The 18,771-nt window shown below is 36.5% G+C and overlaps 2 protein-coding genes across 2 annotated transcripts; one reads left to right on the top strand and one right to left on the bottom strand.

Annotated features, from left to right (window-relative positions):
• Nucleotides 1-285: 285 nt before the first annotated feature.
• On the top strand, nucleotides 286-3,791 carry LOC113322658 (luminal-binding protein 5-like). Its single transcript, XM_026570793.1, has 7 exons — nucleotides 286-394; nucleotides 523-796; nucleotides 914-1,128; nucleotides 1,252-1,494; nucleotides 2,059-2,538; nucleotides 2,694-2,848; nucleotides 2,969-3,791. Exons 1-7 carry the CDS (start codon nucleotides 334-336, stop codon nucleotides 3,554-3,556), a joined length of 2,016 nt encoding a protein of 671 aa, XP_026426578.1. The 5' UTR covers nucleotides 286-333; the 3' UTR covers nucleotides 3,557-3,791.
• An 11,820-nt stretch (nucleotides 3,792-15,611) lies between these two features.
• LOC113275294 (S-protein homolog 29-like) lies at nucleotides 15,612-16,070 on the bottom strand. Its single transcript, XM_026524776.1, has one exon. The coding sequence runs from the start codon at nucleotides 16,068-16,070 to the stop codon at nucleotides 15,612-15,614; it is 459 nt and encodes a 152-aa protein (XP_026380561.1).
• Nucleotides 16,071-18,771: the final 2,701 nt, after the last annotated feature.

Raw genomic sequence — 18,771 nt, 5'->3', positions numbered from 1 at the left:
AAATGGAATGATTTTTTTTTTCAGCCCATAACAACAACAAAGAAGGGCACAATCGGAATTTCAAAATTCTGATAATTAAAGAACAGTCAAAAGTGTTCAAATCAACGGCGAGGATGTTCACAACACAAATAACGAAGTATACACACAAGCACTGTCAAACAACGCCCTCTGATTGGCTGAGAAGTGTTGCACCTAATCCCTGATTGGTCCACGTCATCATTATTGACACACCAATTTTTTTTCCTCAATTTCTCACGTACATATATATAAATGGCATTTCCATCTCAAAAGCAGTAAATCAAATTCTAAATCGAAATCACACAGTCTTCTTCAATGGCGATATCAAATCGCGGTTTCAAATCTGCACTAATCGTATTCTCAGTCCTCTTTTCCGGTAAGTAATTCCTTCCTCGATCTAACAATTTCACTCAGATTCAGTCAGAATGTAGATGTAGATTACGATTGCCTCCAGATCTCTGATTTTGTAGATCTGATTTAGATTTCATTTTTCTTTTGTTTCAGCTTATTTATGTGTAATTTGTACTGCGAAAGAGGAAGCAACAGCATCAAAATTAGGAACAGTAATTGGTATTGATCTTGGTACAACCTATTCCTGTGTTGGTGTTTACAAAAACGGACATGTTGAAATCATAGCTAATGACCAGGGTAATCGTATTACTCCTTCATGGGTTGCGTTTACTCCTGGTGAACGTTTGTTGGGTGAGGCTGCAAAGAATCAACATGCAGCTAATCCAATGGGAACTATCTTTGACATCAAGAGACTTATCGGAAGAAAGTAAGTTAAAATTACTGAAACTTGATTAGATTTGGATTAGATTTAAATTTATTGTGTAATTTGGTAGTTGAGATTTGTCTGGATTTGTGATTTATGAGTGATTTTGGTTTTCTGTAGGTTTGATGATAAAGAGGTACAGAGAGATATGAAACTCTTACCATACAAGATTGTCAACAAGGAAGGAAAGCCATATGTTGATGTTAAACTTAAGGATGGTGAGACTAAGGTTTTCAGTCCTGAGGAAATTAGTGCTATGATTCTGACCAAGATGAAGGAAACAGCTGAAGCATTCTTAGGAAAAAAGGTTAAGGATGCCGTCATTACTGTTCCCGGTAAGATTGAGAACCAAATTGATTTTGCAATTTGTTATGTGGATTTGGGATGATTGGTTGTGCAATTTATTATGTGGATTTTTGAAATGTTGCTGATTGGTTGTTGTGTTCTGTTTTCTACAGCATACTTCAATGATGCTCAGAGACAGGCTACCAAGGATGCTGGTGTGATTGCTGGATTAAATGTAGCAAGAATCATCAACGAGCCTACCGCAGCAGCTATCGCTTATGGTTTGGACAAAAAGACTGGAGAGAAGAACATCCTTGTTTTTGATCTTGGTGGTGGTACTTTTGATGTCAGTATCTTGACTATTGATAATGGAGTTTTCGAGGTTCTTTCAACCAACGGAGACACTCATTTGGGAGGTATAATTCTCGCACATTTTTCATTTTCTGTTTCTACTCCCTGGTCTTAGCTGCTAGTAATGCATTGATTAGCTTTAGACAAACATCAATATTTCTCACTGCACATGAGTTAATGTCCATTAGTTTCCTATTTTCATCATGATTAGTCTGGACCAGTCATTAGACTAGCTGAGGAATTTGACAATACACCAGTAATCATATGATGTCTCACCGTACGATGTTTGTGTAGCATTATCACATTTAATAGCTTCTACGACTAATTTATTGCATTTACACTACATGGTGCTTGATATTACCTTTCCTTTCAAATTTCTGCCGTTCTGGCCAACTCTGTTGCTTCTGCATTCATATCTGCAGCCAATGCTTGGACAAACATACCCAGATACCCAGAAATTTGATCTGCTTAGATGTCTTTGGATAATAACACCTGAAAGCCTGAATTTCTAGGAGATGCTTTAGTTGCATTGCTTAGGGATGTGTATACAATATATGCCTATCAGTTACATTATGTTCTTAAAATTATTAAATTAAAAACATATTCTGATTATGTTCTTAAAATTACAGGTGAGGACTTTGACCACAGAGTCATGGACTACTTCATTAAATTGATCAAGAAGAAGCATGGAAAGGACATCAGCAAGGACAACAGGGCTCTTGGAAAGCTTAGGAGGGAGTGTGAACGTGCTAAGAGAGCTTTGAGTAACCAACATCAAGTCCGTGTCGAGATTGAATCTCTATACGACGGTTTGGATTTCTCTGAGCCACTTACCCGTGCTCGTTTCGAAGAATTGAACAATGATTTATTCAAGAAGACCATGGGACCAGTGAAGAAAGCTATGGCTGATGCTGGACTAGAGAAGAAGCAAATTGATGAGATTGTACTTGTTGGTGGAAGTACCAGGATTCCCAAGGTTCAAGAGCTCCTTAAGGAATACTTTGACGGCAAAGAACCCAGCAAAGGTGTCAACCCAGATGAGGCTGTTGCTTATGGTGCTGCTGTACAAGGAGGTATCTTGAGCGGAGAGGGTGGTGATGAAACCAAAGGTACTTGATAATTAATATTTTCCCATCATATTGTAGACTTGTACCAACTTGCAAAACTGGTGTTAACTAAATCTGAAAAGGCTTTTTTTTTTAGTTTTTTTTTTCTTTTTTCTGTGACAAATTTTAATTTTTTTATGGACTTGTATTTGATGCAGATATTCTTCTATTGGATGTCGCCCCACTTACTCTTGGTATTGAGACTGTTGGAGGTGTGATGACCAAGTTGATCCCAAGAAACACAGTTATCCCAACCAAGAAATCTCAAGTTTTTACCACTTACCAGGATCAGCAGACCACTGTCTCTATTCAGGTACTTGCTTCACATTCAGAATTGTTTATGGGTTATGTATACTTGGATGGTTGTTTTCAACCGCAGTAGATATGTTATCGTGAGATTTTGCCTATACTGAACATATGTTGTGTGCTCTAGGTTTTCGAAGGTGAAAGGAGTCTTACAAAGGACTGCAGGGAGCTTGGAAAGTTTGATCTTTCTGGACTTGCTCCAGCTCCAAGGGGAACCCCTCAGATTGAAGTCACTTTTGAAGTTGACGCCAATGGTATTTTGAACGTGAAAGCTGAGGACAAGGCAAGTGGAAGGGCAGAGAAGATCACTATCACCAATGAGAAGGGTCGTTTGAGCCAGGAGGAGATTGACCGTATGGTTAAAGAGGCAGAGGATTTCGCCGAGGAAGACAAGAAGGTCAAGGAAAAGATTGATGCCAGAAACAGCATGGAGAGTTACGTCTACAACATGAAGACTCAGATCAATGACAAGGACAAGCTTGCAGACAAGCTAGAGTCTGATGAGAAAGAGAAGATTGAGGCAGCAGTAAAGGAGGCCCTGGAATGGCTTGATGAGAACCAGTCTGCCGAGAAGGAAGACTATGATGAGAAACTCAAGGAAGTCGAAGCCGTTTGCAACCCAATTATCACCGCTGTCTACCAAAGATCTGGTGGAGCTCCTGGTGCTGGATCAACCGATGATGCAGAAGACAACGAAGACCATGATGAGCTTTAGAAAATTTATCTTCCTCTCTTCTCTTTTGTTTTGTTGATTGAAAAATGACAAGCCATCTAGTATAAGAAGTGCTATAGGTGAAGAAGATGACTAGGGATAGAGAATCAAATTCCTTGTTAACACCAGGAAGGAAGATTCGAGAATCAATTTTTTTGACTTGTGTAATTGTTTTTTCTCTGCTACTGTTACATAAAGTAAACACTTATGAAGTTCATTTTTGTTAGTTTTACTACCACTTGTTTTCTTCTGTTCTGTTCCGTTCATATTTTGCTTGGTGTTTTGATTCTCATTTAATGGCAATGAAGTTGGTGCACACAACAGCATCCTACCCCTTGCATTTCCAAGAAGAAATATCAAGTATCTTGGCCACATTGCAGTCCTTTGCTACAGTGTCCAGCCTCAAGTGTAAAGAGGTGTGCGAATAAATTAAACTTGGCAAAGGCCTAGGGTTTCAAACAGGCCTTAGTATAAATACAACATTAGGTGGATCCTATCCGTAAATCCACCAGTCATCTTCTCTGCCGTTTTCTCCATTAACAAAACTCATCTTGTTTTTCAATCTCCTCCATTTCTTCCAATCTCCTCCATTTCTTCCAATCTCCTCCATTTTCTTGGTTCAGATGGCTTTTGATGTTTATCTAATGGAGAATCAAGGATTATTGTGCTTGTCATAATGACTTATCCTCTCAAGAAGACACCAGAAGGAAGTGGTTTCAAATTCGATGAAAGCTCTTAAACAATTAAGATCGGAAGCTTCGGTGATTTTCTGAATTGCAACTTCTAAGGTATACTGGGTAATGTTAATGTTATATTTTGTGAATTTTACAGCTTTGATCATTATTCTATAGATCGTCTGGTTAATGTTATGATGTTCAGTCTTTGGTTATTAAGATGAAGAAAATGCTATGTGTACTGGATTTGAATTTTTGAAATATCAATTTATTTTGTTGGAATTTTTGCTGCAGTTTTGGTGCAGTAGGTTCTCCAGGTGAGGGGTTTGTGTTTGGCTCCGAGATGATGAAGACTCTGACGATCTTGAGGTTATTCCTCAATCCTCACAATTCAGTAGCTGCAACTTATTCTGATGAGTGGAAACTTCCTTATTTTGAACTAAAGAGACTCCAATACTAGGAACATATGGCAGCTTCAACTTATAGATAAAATGAAAGAAATAGTCAGCAGACATATATCCGTAAGAAATGAAAAAGGGAAAGGAATCGCAATGATTTTTCCTCTCAAAATTTAGTTAGGATCCTTCAAATTCTGCAGGACATATGTACATTGTTGGCCCGATTCAATTGTCAAGAAGTCAAATAAGTGGAAGAACAAGTTTCTGTACAGCACCGGAAGGCAAGAAAGAGAAGAAGGCTGAAATAGAGCTTGAAGTAATTGTATAATTCTTGGATTACTGGTGAGGCTGCATTATTGTTGAATGCCTGTTTAGACAAAGAATACAAGTTGCAACAGCTGAGCAAAAGCTACAAGCTTAGAGAGTTATGTGTACAACATGAGGAATAAGGCCAATGGATAAAGACAAGCTGGGATCAGACGATAAAAATGAAGATGGAGGCAACATAAAGGAGGCCCTTAAAAGTCTAAACGAGAACCAAGCCGCTGAGAAAGAAGACCACACGAGAAACTCAAAGAAGTGGAAGCTGTTTGCTACCCAATTATCACTGTGGTGTATCAGAGATTTGGTGGAGCTCCTGGTGCTGGATTAACAGACGGTGCAGAAGACAATTAGCTTTGGCTCCCGTATTGATCTTGGTAAAAGACTACCCCAAGTCTCGTCTAATTGTCCTCTTTTCTACTACCTACATATATACACAATCAATATGTTTATTTTTAATATACAAAGTGGATGTATATGAACCTGAGACTCTCAGGCTTAGAGTACACTGTCACACCATAGGTGAACAATCATACATTCTGGTTTTGGCATCATTCTTGCCATTCATTTGCATTGAACTTCCTTGCTGCAGCAGCCATGGGTCAATGCAATTGGAACAGAACTGTGTTTGTCAAGAAAACGAAAATTAGAGACGAATAGCTGGATGTAAATAATGAATTTTGAAATTTTATACGAATAAGAAGTTACTTAAGACCCACAACTAGCATAGAGCATATAGGATCTACAGCATAAACAACACGAATAGGTACTTGCTTAAATGGTGATGAATCGAGAAGTCACACACCTAGTGCAACTAGTAAACTTGGTGCATTTTGTGAACCTCAGCTGCATGTGAAGAGGAAATCTGCTGCTGTAATGCATCTTCACTGTAAAATAGAAATTGAAGGATTAAAATTAGAAATGTTTCTTAAATGCTTAAGATGAAGGATACTTTAGTGTGCTGCTTGTTTTAGTCAATTGTGCTGTCGCAGTTGTTTGTTCGATTTCCACAAATCTCAAGTGCTTGCTTGCCTTGTACTCTGCAGGACCTTTGGGCATTGTTTGCCGCTCTTGTTTATCAAGTTGAAAAGCCTGGTTCAAATTGTCAAGGGAGGAAATAAGTGGTAGAACAAGTTAATGTCGAGCAATGGAAGACAAGAAAGAGAGGAAGACTGATATGGAACTTGAATTGTAAGTAGGTTGAAAATTGGGTTACTGGTGAGGCCATATTGTTAAATGCTTCCTAGGAGGTTAGAAGATAACTCTGAGGAAAAGCTACGAGCAGACTTTAGTTGTTCCTGGACAAGTTATCTAACGTAAGAAGCATAATGTGTGCTTGGAGAAGACTTAGAAAAGACTGCCGGGAGCTTGGAAAGTTTGGTCTTTCTGCACTTGCACCAGCTCCAAAGGGAACCCCTCGGATTGAAGTGACATTTGAGGTTGATGCCAATGGAAGAGAAGATCTCCATCACCAATGAGTTATGTGTACAACATGAAGAAGTCCCAGGTCAAAATGGCAAAGACAATTTTGCAGACAAGCTAGAATCAGATGAGAAAGAAAAGACCGAGGCAGCAGTAAAAGAGGCCCTTGAATGGCTTGATGAGAACCAGTCTGCCGAGAAGGAAGAAGAAGACTAGAGATGGAACCAGCCGAATCAAACACCGGGAAGATTCGAGAATCAATTATTTTGACATGTAATTTTTTTTCTCCTGTGCTCCTGTTACATAAAGTAAATATACTTTTTTGTTAGTTTTACTACCACTCCATGATGCATTTCTTCTTATTCAATGGTAATGAAGTTGGCATACTCATACTGCATCCTTCTGCTGAGTTCCATACATTTCCAAGCAAGAAATGCCAAGTGGTTGAATTGCAGTCTTGCTTGGGTCTTGTTGAAAGATAAACCGATAACCTCAGCTACAGTTACACTTCACCAGCCTCAAAGTGTAAAGAGGGTGTGAGAAGAATAAATAACTTTGACAAGGGCTTAGGGTTTCGGAAAGGCCTTGTTATAAATACAACACTAGGTGGATCCAATCTATCAGTCACTTCTTCTTCTTCTGTGCCGTTCTTCATATCCCTGCCTCTCTGGTTCAGATCTCCAAAAAAGAAAGCACTTTTAATGTGATTTTACATCAGCCAATGGCTTATGATGTTCATATTCTTGAATCAGGGATTTCTGCCTGTCATAATGACTTATTCTCTCAAAATCACACTACAAGGAAGTGGTTTCAAGTCAACAAGAAGACCACCGACGAAGTCTTCTTTTAGGAAATCTGGAAGTGAAGCTCCTGGATTTTCTCAGGTGGAAACCATTATGAGGTATACTATGGAAATGTCAATTTATTATTTTTAGGGAATTTTTGTTTCAATTTTTTTCAACTTTGAACATAATTTCTGCAGCTGTTAAGATTAAATATCTTGAAATTTGACAGGTGGCCCCCTTTTTTTGTTTTTCAATTGCCTTGGGCCTCTATCTTATAGTGTTATTGCTTGCTATGTTTTTCTTGCAGCTGTCATTTCTATACATGGTGGATTGTTTAGCTGATTTTTTGAATTGTTCGCCAGCTGCTTTACTGTGTGAATGGCAAATGACTGTTTGAAGATATATGTAATGTTTGATTGATACCTCCGTTTATCCTTTCAGAGAAACCAACACTTTTTGCATCCATTGATTGTGTATTTTCAGCTCTCGTGTAGATACCATCACAACTTCCACAAGTAAAGGACAGCTTCAACTTAGGAATATATTGAAAGAAATAGCCCGATTCAACTGTCAAGAAGTCAAATAAGTGGAAGAACAAGTTTTTCTTGAGCAACGCCGGAAGGCAAGAAAGAAAAGTTGGAGAGTTATGTTATGTGTACAAAATGAGGAGGGTTAAGGCTAATGACATGTTGGAATCAGATGATAAAGGTGAAGAGTGATGCAGCATTTCCCTTGAATGGCTTGACGAGAAAAAAGACAACTGCTAGAAATTCGAAGAAGTATAAGCAGTTTGCAACCCAGTCATCACTGGCGATTAGCAAAGATTCGGGGTAGCTCCTGGTGCTGGGTCTATATACAACTATAATCAGCTATGTTCTTAACTTATGTTATCTCCAGCTAGGGACTTGGCCTTAATTGTGCGTCACTTTTGGACTGGATTGGAATTGGAAATGGAAAGTGCATTGGATGTTATCCGTGGTTGTTAATCTTACTGAAGAAAACATATGCAGAGGGGCATGTTTGTTACTGACAGTGACAATGTGATTGTTACCCATGTCTAACAAGTTTATGACCTATAAACTATTGCTGTTTCGGTTCTTATCGGTGTCAATCAGGTTAACTTTCCTGTGAATTTTGATGTTCAGATTTCTCGAAAAAAAAAATAATTCTGCTGAATGAACAGGTACATTGTGTCTGTCAGGTTTGAACTTGACTATAAGTCTTAGATCAAACCCTGATGTGCTACCCGAAGTTTATATGAAATGCAAGCACACCTTTCTAGCCAATTTTTTCACCTGTTCCCAGTGCTGGATTTACGTATTACAAGGGTCACTTCAGAGCTCAATCTGGCCATGGCGCATATGCCATGGAAAAAAGAAATACAAGAAGAAGTGATATTTTCAAGTGGACATTTACTTAACAAGACTGATTTTAGTTTCAATATCATTTAGCTAGCACATATTAGTTTCCAAGAGCAAATTTCTACTCAAAGCTATAGGCCACAGCCTGTAAACGTTAACATTTCGGTGATAAAAAATTCATACAGCATCCCAGCCCATCATCCATGCTTTCTGCATCAGACTCGAAAGGAAACTTCATTAACTATAGGTAAAGTACAACAAGACTACATGTTGAGGCTAGCTAAAAATTAAGGTATTTTTCTTACAATTCCTGGAGAAGGCACACGCACTATCAATAGGTTCTTCAATCAGAATTTGCATCCATTTGCTCTGGAGACGTGACAAAGTCTGTGCCGCAGTTAAAAAGCAGGATAGGACCACCGCATTTGTCTAGGGACTCTTGTTTCTCCGCTAGTAGGGGAGAAATCTTAGTTTCCAAGGCGGAGAGTTTCTCTTTTGCCAAGGCCAACTGCTGCTCAGCCTCAATAACCTGTTCCAATAATGTCTCCTGAAGCTTATTCCCCTCGGCAAGTTTTTCTTTAATATCTACCAAGCGCTCATGAAGCCAGCCGATGTTGAATTCAGGTTTCTCTGCTACTTTAATCTTCTCCTCCCAAGATTCAATCACTGTTGAAGAAATCACCTCGAGATGGTAGCAACACATATCCACAATAAAGTTCATTAGTTCAGAGACAACGACTACTTGGGAATTATCTGTAAGAACTTGGCTTGATGCAATGTGGCCATAATTCAACCAGATCTCTTTATACAACGGCGCTTGTGTTTTCAGTACGGTGAAGCCTCCAACGTCTTCAAATTCCTCACCTAGAACATCTTGGCGGTGCTTACCTTGTTCATATAGTTGGCCAGCACCTGGAAACTTATCTTGTTTTGCTGCACTAGAAACGGTGAGCTCATCTATAGCTTCCGGTTCACTTGTTTGCGTTGGCGCAGGATCTGGGTAGATATCTTTTGTAGGCATCATCACAACTTCCGCAAGCACCACTACTACACTCTGCTGGTCTATTTCCATTGAAATACTCTGGTCAACTTCCAACTGACTTACCAGTGTGCGCCTGAAATGCTCGTGAAGATACCGTCAAATCAGTAACGGAAATGGGCCATGCATACCAAGGGGAAAAACAAATTAACAGGATCAAGTTTTTGCATCTTGGAGCAGATCATAGTAAATTGATCATAGTATAATTTCTGAATTCGACATTGAACGACCAAAACTAAAATCCGGATAACACATTTGAATTATTCATATATGGTTTCTGGATTCATATCTGTTGCAATTTGAGTTCTTTTCGAAAACCCTCCCTCCAATTACAGAATTGATTACTGGTTCAAGTGATTTTTCTTAGAGTTCTATATATGGTCTGTTTACTAACATGGAAAACAGATATGCAGATAAAACGAACTCAATTGATGAAGCAAAAGACTGATCATGGAATACAAACTACAAAAACACGGTATTATCACGAAATCAGATCAAAAAGACGATAAGAATCAGATAGCAATTGTATCGATGACCAACCTGTTTTTGCAGCTAGAGATTTTCCTGCGAATCCGAACACGAGATATAACAGGGGAAGGAGAAAAAAAATGAAATTAAGGAAGTCCAGTTCAATGACGGCTGAGCTGAAGATTGTTTAGGGCACCATTGTTGTCTTAAGTTAGGGTATACCTTATAAGGGAGATAAATTGACGATCTAACGGTGAGGATGTTATCCATTAGGATATATTTAAGGTATATTTGTAGTCGTTGGGCCAGAGAAGACATGAACAAAAGTTAAATATTGTGTCGCGACTTATACTCCCTTTGATTTTTGAAAAGAGATACTTTCGTTTTTTTAATTTCGCTTTTAAAAATAGATCAAATTGAAAAAGTGAAAGTATTTCTTTTCCAGAAACAAAGTGAGTATAATTTTTGTTGTTGAGCGGCCAATGTCGAGTCGCGTGAAAAAACTTCGTGTTTTGTGGCTAGAACTAATGGTTGTCTTTGAATTCTCTGTAAAGGCATACCGTTTCAACCATTCCAAATTATATATTGTCTGATCATCTCCGAATTTCTAAAAATTTAGATTTCTACCCCAAAAATGCCGTTTCAACCATTCCAAATTATATATTGTCTGATCCAATGTAGTCGATCTCGGATTCCGGTTTGTCTTGGTCCCGAGCGAGACACTGGTACACCGTTATTTCGGGGAGATTCCGTTTCCATATCTCGGTGTAATCTCGGTTCAAACTTTTATATATATAATTTGATGGTTTAATGGATAGATTATTACACTTCATATTACTGGAGCACTGAATGCAGTGTTGTCTGCTGAGCATAAACAAGAGATGTGTCGTTGTCTTTACAATCATCAGGTGAGTGAAACATTTTCCGATTTTCTTCTGTCTTTGTTTGTGGCTTGCCTTGTTTAGAATCACTGAACACTATTTAGTTTTGTGTTGTGTGCATATGTCAAACATTTGACTGTGAATTAATAAATGTGGACTGTAAAATGAAGATGGGGGTTGGGGTCTACATACTGAAGGACCAAGTACAATGTTGGGTTCATGCCTAAACTATGTTACTATGAGATTGCTTGGAGAAGGAGCTGATGATGGAGAAGGGGCAATGGAAAAAACAAGGAAATGGATTCTGGACCATGGTGGTGCTGCTGCTATAACATCATGGGGGAAATGTGGCTTTCAGTACATAATTTAACCTCTTTATTGTGTTTTCTTTTAAAATTAGAGGGGAATAGACGGTGTTCGTTAGGAGTTTCTAGTTCTTTTTAACTAATTCATTAATGGTGACATGTGCTCGAAGTTTTTGAATGGTCTGGCAACAATCCACTTCCCCCGGAAATATGGTTACTTCCTTGTTTTGCCTTTCCATCCAGGTTTCTACTTATCCTTCATTTACCGAAGCATTTATAATATATGTTTTCAGCAGAAATTGTAATCTGTTTAATAGAGCACTTTGTAAGTAAGCTATGTGCCTAGCTTTTCAGTGCACTACCCTGTCTCGGCCGGAATTCCGGTTCGTTTCCGCCTCATCTCGGCCGGAATTTCGGTTCGTTTCCGGGTACTTTCCGTCTCAACGGAAAGTTGTGTTTCGTTTTATGTTGGTCCGAAAACGGAAATTTCGCCGGAATTCCGGCCGAGATGTCCGAAATTGACTACATTGGTCTGATCATCTCCGGATTTCTAAAAATTTAGATTTCTACCCCAAAAATGACATAAATTCACAACAAAGATCATCTGCAGCTTTCACTGGAGTTGGCGGTCCAAAATGTTTAATGGTTAAAGATGAATCTAGTTATAAATATTACGTATTTTTTACAACTGATGATTGAGCCGACCGAGGGAAGTGAGGGAGGACCTTTATATGGTTACTTTTTTGGAAAATCTAAGCGATTAATTAACATAAAAAGATCGGATTTGGTGTCCACAATTAGTCTTTTTCACTTGACACAATTATCCCCCCTTTTAGTCCGATTACTATAACTCTTTATGTATCCTATTTTTTAGGGGTATTACTAGAAAACCAACTTTAATATAACATATCTAAAACTCCGTGCCTTGTAATATTACAAATTTTATCTCGTTGGAAAGGCTTAAAAAATCTACACAATGAGTTCAAACAACATTATCAAATTTATAGTTTTTATGAAAAATTCGGAGGTATTTATCATTTTAGTCACAATTTTAGAAAATTAAATGTATATACATTATGTGAACCACCACAAAGGATATATAATATTTTATGTAGCCATATTTTGGTTTATGCATCAACTAATTTTCCGTTGAAACTAATTACCTTTCGCTTCTTTTTTTTTTCTTTTCATTTATAATGCATGAAAAATACTCTTTTCGCAAAAGTGGAATTCTCTTGGAATAAGTTTTTTTTTTCTTCTGCTTCTTATTTTTTTTTTTTTGTGAATCAACAATTTCAATTTATTTAATTTTTGTTTTTGTTATGTTCACTTACAAAAATAACAAAAAATCAAATTACAAGATAATTAAAACCCTAATACAAATGAAGATATCAATTACAAGTAAATCGCGAAGAGAAAGAACCGTAAACATATCCAATTTTCAGAAGTATAGTAGGGAAGGATGATGGTAAAATATAGATTCGATCCTGACCATTTAATTTGATTTTATTCTTCTTCAATAAAAGATACTCCTAGAAGAAAGGAGTTATTTGCCTAAAATCTTGTAGATCCAAACGAATCCGGATGCCTTAAATCCCTTGGATTTGAATCAATACGGTGTTGGGTAGTTGATGTTTTTGGATCGAGAATAACAAGTCACGAACCAGCGATCAAGATTTGAAAAATGTCTCTCAAAGCAAAGAGAACTCACCCCAAATTGCGAAGAAAAATCGCTCCAAATACCGAAGAAATATGTCAAAAAAACATCAAACACAAACAAAAACTACTTTTATTTGATTAAAATTTTAAAAGAAAAGGAAGCGGAAGTTTAATTTTTTTCTTGGAGAGGAGAGGAAAAGAGGGGAAAGAGAAATAAAAAGTCTCCGAGCTATGCCCATTATATCATAAATTCATAATAAGATTTTTTTTTGTTTTTATAAATTTTTCTTATATTACCCGATCAATTCCAACATATTTATCTTGGAAATATGAAAAGTATTGATATATTAAGAGTTTAGAGCAGTGCTATCCCGCGCAGCTGCGCGTGAAAGCTAAATAAGCAAGCAGCTTCTGAGACGTTGGATTATTTCACTAACCGTTGGATTAAATCTAATAAAGCTCTTCCACGTGAGAACAGCTGGCCTAGTTATGTTAAGAGAAAATCATTTCGTATTAGGTCCTTTTTCTCTACCAACTCAATATAGTAAGTTCCCTGTGAATAAAAATCAGAGATGATGATCATATCATACATCTTAACTCTCGTTTTTCTTTTAGAAGCAAAACTAATTGTTCTTATTTCTGAAAAGCCCATTTGATGGATTCGAAGGAATAGATTTTCTCTTCACTCTTTTGATCTTGCTATATACCGTCATTCCTTCTCCCATTTTATCTGTAAAAGATTTCAGATCAAATAAGATTACTTAGATCTGAATCAAAATCCATCAAATTGAATAGGTCATCACTTTTAACCGATTCCTCAAAGCTACTAGAAGTTTTCTTTAGTCCTGCCTCCCCTAGTTCCGTAGATAGTTGGAGTTTTGGTTGGATTATCAGAATCCATGGAATCGAAAAGCAATGGAAGTCTAATAGATAGAGATACCTACATCTAATTACAAAGATATGCCAGCTGTGTATAAATTGAAAAACTTAACTAATAGTAATCCAACAGTTGGTGAGATAATCCAACGCATAATAGGGTGCTTGCTCATTTAGCAGTCCCGGGCAGCTGCACTGCTCAAGAGTTTATATCCCTAAAGCATTGAAAAGTGTAATTGTTTTTTTGGAACCAATAAAGGTGTTAACTAATTTATCAAAATCATATTCTTTATAATAAGGGTAAATATGGAAGAAACCATATTGGAATTGATTTTATGCCTATGTGTATCGGCGCTGCAACTGAACAGCTGCTTAACAGCTGATCTAACGTAGCATCCTATGTGGTTGACTGAACTGGCCATTCCTCTTAACCATGTCACCAAATCAGTTAACCATGTCTTATATATTTTCATTGTTTGTTTTCATGCCCTAATTTGATTTTTATGCAGTCATAGATGATCATGTGATCTATTTAAGAAGCAGATTCTGAGCCATCATATATCCACGAGAAGACGTATATCACATATTTTGAAATTCTAGTCCAATCAACAATCAAAGATACTACTTCAAAGATTAGAATTCTCTTTTATTAATCTTCTCCTCCTTTTAATCAAGAGAAAATTGGGAAAATGTCCCAATATGAACTGCAATCTTGGGGATCTGCCCCAACGTTAAGAACAGTTGCAAAAATGGCTCACTGTTAGAAATCTCGGTTAAGTCCATATGTGCGACTTCTCACGTGCGAAAAAAAGACAAAACTTTTACTCGAAAAAGTTTTCAAGTTCCATTACAAGTTGAGTTTTTTCTTTTGGAGTATAACCAAGGACAATCAATGGCTTCATGAGCATCCCTTAGTTACATAGTGAACATTTTTCCAACTTTTTTCCGCACGTGGGAAGTCGCACATGTGGACTTAATCGAGATTTCTAACAACAGGACATTTATCCAACTTTTTTTAACGTTGAGAAGATCACCAAGATTGCGGTCTATGTTGGGGCATTTTCCCAATTTTCCCTTTAATCATTATACTATTCCAACCAAAATCTTCTCCTCATTTTAAAATAGAGACCCTAATTTAAGCAATTTGGTTCCACTAATGGAATAAATTCGGTACGGATCGAATATGATTTTTTTTTCTTTTTTTTTTGATAATGTGGATCGAATCTGATTAAGTTTTAGTTTTGTTTAATGGGAACATATTAAGGGTTATGAAAGTTTAATTAACCTAATTTTCCATGAGAAATTTGATATGGCTAAAATAAAAATCATCACCGTGGTAGAAAGCCAAAGATAGTATACACTAGTTTGATCCGCAAAGATTGTTGTAGAAGTGAAATGCGAAGCTGTAAGATGGAAATCCTGAGAAGATCGGAGATAGAAGATAGGTAACGCCCAAACTACATAGTTGAAACACATCGTTTTACTTTGTGCTGTAATGACATGGCAAAACAAAAAATTGCATCTTTTGCCAAACATCTTGCCACGTCAAAATCAGTTGTTATATAGCTATTAAGAAGCTGGTCAAATGGCATTTTCGTATATGATGGGACTAAAGAATTTTAATTCTCCCCCTTTATATCAGGGACCAAGGTAGTAATTCAAAATAACAGTTTTCTCCACCATTTTATTATTTTCTAGGATATCAATTTTAATTGAAGGTGCAATAGTTCATTACTTCATCTTTCAATTTGATGCAGAAATCCTCGATCGGAATATAGACTACAAACTTTATTAATTATCAATATTCGGTTTGCATAGGAACCAAATACATTAAGAAATTAATGCAAATACAAATAGTGAATTACAGTGTTAAGGGTAAGAAAAGATCTTTTCTTGCGGAAACTCATCAGTCCCACCACCATAGTAGCCACCATCTCGAGCAATGCTCCATTTACAATCATTTTTGCAATGTATTCTCCAGTCTCTTGCTGCTTTATAAGCCGTAAACCTCATCGCGTGGTTTCTTTTTTCATTAGGATCATACCAACTTGAATCGCACACAAATTTCGTTGACCTGAAAAGATTAACCTTAAAACGCCATAGGAAATTCTGTCTGTAATATAGTGTATGGAAACCGAAATCGTCATCACTTGACCAACAATGGATTGTTAAAGCTATTCCAGGATCTATATCATTTGTCACAGTGACGGTCTTTTTATTTATGTGAATACCTTCACCAACGACAGACTTTGCAACAAATAATGATAAAGCAAGAAGAGTGAAGAAGATGGCGGAAAGAGATCCAAAACCAAAAAATGATTTTGACATTCTGATTTGAACAGCCTTGAAAACTAGGTATAAGATTTATGCTAATGGTTTCTGGGTTCTTGATGATGCTTTATATAGTCTTAATTTGATATTGTATTTATGAAAAGGCATGCATGCACTTAGTATATATGGCAACACATCTTTCCATTGGAATATTATTTATGTCGAATTAGATGTCTTACTATAAATGTAGGATTTATTATGATAAATATAGTTAAGGAAATAAATTATTTGTTAATTAAAAACTATAATAAAATCCCCCGGCAATAAATCTCGGACGGATTGTTCGGATGGGTGGGATTATGATAGGAGAAGTTTCCGGTGAATTGAAACCAGCCATATCAGACCTGCAATAGTTATTGAGCCGGCCATAGAAATCACTTACTAGCCTAGAGACTAATTAGGTTCCCAAATTCTTTATGCAGCACCATCCTAAAACCCAAATTAAATATTTCTCAAATTCTAGTTTAGGTGTATAGACCAGCATACTAAAATATCGCAATCAGGAGGATGTGATGGTGGGTGTCCAAAGAGGACTAACCAGGTTCCATGCATTTGCACTCAAGAAATGTCAAGTATGCCAAGGACGCTTCCTCACTTGGATTCCACGACTGAAGTCATCAACTTCAAGTGTAGAGAAGGTTAATTAATTACGGACCGCTAGTCATACAGGCTAACTTAGCCACAACCTGCTTTATACTCCTTCCATTTTTTTTCAAAACTGTTACTTCGCTTTTTCATATTGGTCTAAAAATGTATTTTATAGAAGAGAAGATAAAGATCTTAATCGATTCTAGGGGAGATATCAAGAAATTAATGCAAATATACAGGGCCGTCTTACAGTTCGGAGTGCTCTAGGCGAACTTAAATGTTCAGGCCTTCTTATATGTTATTAAGTCAGGAACATAGGGAATTTTATAATTTTGGAGATATTGCATATTACTAAAAACAATAATTTGGATTTAGCTTGGCAGCCGTTGATTTTTTTCTTCCAGTTTTTTAGGTTAGATTCGGATTATATACTTCTAGTTTGGCCTAAAACATCCCAAAATATAATTAACAGATTTTAACTTACTCACCAAATTTAGACTGTTATCTGAGTAAACAGAGACGTTATCAGGAAAAATATCCCGAGTTTTTTTTTGGCCAACCTTAAGGGAGGCCTTCTATGTGATGAGAAATCTGTAATTTGTCAGTCACAAAAAATGTCCCAAACTTTTAAAATTGAAACTTCAAATTTTTCAATTTCACAAAATTCAGGTTAAATATAAGGTAATCAATCGAATTGAAGACAAATTTCTGTCAAATTTAATCATAGAATCAAACTAATAGTTCAAAAATAGCCATTAGATAGATCAGAATCGATCGATTTCAGTTTCGGTTTCATTAAAAAAAACAAAAAAAAAACTATTTCACCATTTTGAAAGACCAATAAAGAGTATATTCTACTTCAATTCAATGAAAATAGAGCAATGAAGTACCCATTTACGTGATTTCACCTTTCATTTTAGTAAATTCGAACAAATTTGAGATTTAGAAAACTTTTTATTTTCTGTAATTGGCCCGGTTTTATTAACCCGTTACTGATATACGACCCGACCCGAAAGTTCGTAAATCTAATGTCTACTACTTATTTTTGAATGGATCAAATCTAATTTCTTATCCTCAACCGTGCATACATAATCACTCAAATTGATAAACCCACCATCACCTAAGAATTAATTTATTAGCCAAATTTGAAATATCCAAGAACACACTTATAAACACCATGACTAGAGCTAATTAATTCAGGCCTCCAAAGAAAACAAAAAGTTGCATTTCTTTTTCAAAATAACTGGGTGGAGCTTCTGAGAGAAAATTAAAACGTTAAATTATTTTTATATTCATAGGCCGTGTCTCAAGCATACTCCGAAATGCTGTGGAGGAAAATGCACGTTAGTATGTGAAATTGTGTGATCCATGACTTAAATGATAGAATAGAATATATACTTGTGGGTCTCTTGTCATGTCTTTTTTCCGTCGTCGGCCTCGCGGTCATCTAGTCTATCTTTTTCTATTGATCTTAATTTTAGGAAACAGTAGACAAAAAAAAGTCTGAAACGATGTCGAAGCAATCACTACCATTTTTTGATGATCGAAGAAAAGAAAAATTCTATAATTTTTTGTTATCCACCCGTAACCAATCTAATACAAGTAGACACATTAATGATATGGTATGTGTCCTTGTCTCTTGAACACCATGAATTTTCTTCCCTGCAGATTGAGCATTTATTTCTTTGAGTTGCAAGAAAGACAGGGTGAAGGTGAAGTTGTGATTTCCAGTTACATAGTTTTTCATCCACCATTCATTTTAACAACAAAAAATAAAAATAAAAAAATGAGAAGGAAGGAAACTACATAGCAAAATTAAATATTTATACATTGCTATCGCTATATAAATCAAAAATATTAAGCCTAAAATGAGAAGCAGTACAATACTTCCTTGCTGCTTATGTACTCTTAAACGACGGTTTTCTTTTGTCCCGTTTCTGAATCCGGGCCACAAATCGTTACCCTAATTTCACAGTACTTATTTTATAAACTTAAACCCTATTAACATAAACAACCCCCATTGATTTGGCACTAAGGGATGCTTACAATAAACATCATTTCCATATAAAGAGATTTAGTGATACAGAGGTAAGGAGGAAATTTATAGAAA

The sequence above is a fragment of the Papaver somniferum genome, chromosome 1 (genome assembly GCF_003573695.1).
Source record: "Papaver somniferum cultivar HN1 chromosome 1, ASM357369v1, whole genome shotgun sequence".
Classification (NCBI taxonomy): domain Eukaryota; kingdom Viridiplantae; phylum Streptophyta; class Magnoliopsida; order Ranunculales; family Papaveraceae; genus Papaver; species Papaver somniferum.
Note: the sequence above shows the minus strand (reverse complement) of the source record. Positions and strands in the feature narration are given on the sequence as shown.

Bases quoted from the DNA above. Each gene is read 5' to 3' on its own strand.
- LOC113322658 (XM_026570793.1), top strand. From the start codon at position 334: ATGGCGATATCAAATCGCGGTTTCAAATCTGCACTAATCGTATTCTCA. The intron at 797-913 runs GTAAGTTAAAAT...GGTTTTCTGTAG, and splicing joins AAGAGACTTATCGGAAGAAA to GTTTGATGATAAAGAGGTAC. The intron at 1,495-2,058 runs GTATAATTCTCG...TTAAAATTACAG, and splicing joins CGGAGACACTCATTTGGGAG to GTGAGGACTTTGACCACAGA.
- LOC113275294 (XM_026524776.1), bottom strand. From the start codon at position 16,070: ATGTCAAAATCATTTTTTGGTTTTGGATCTCTTTCCGCCATCTTCTTC.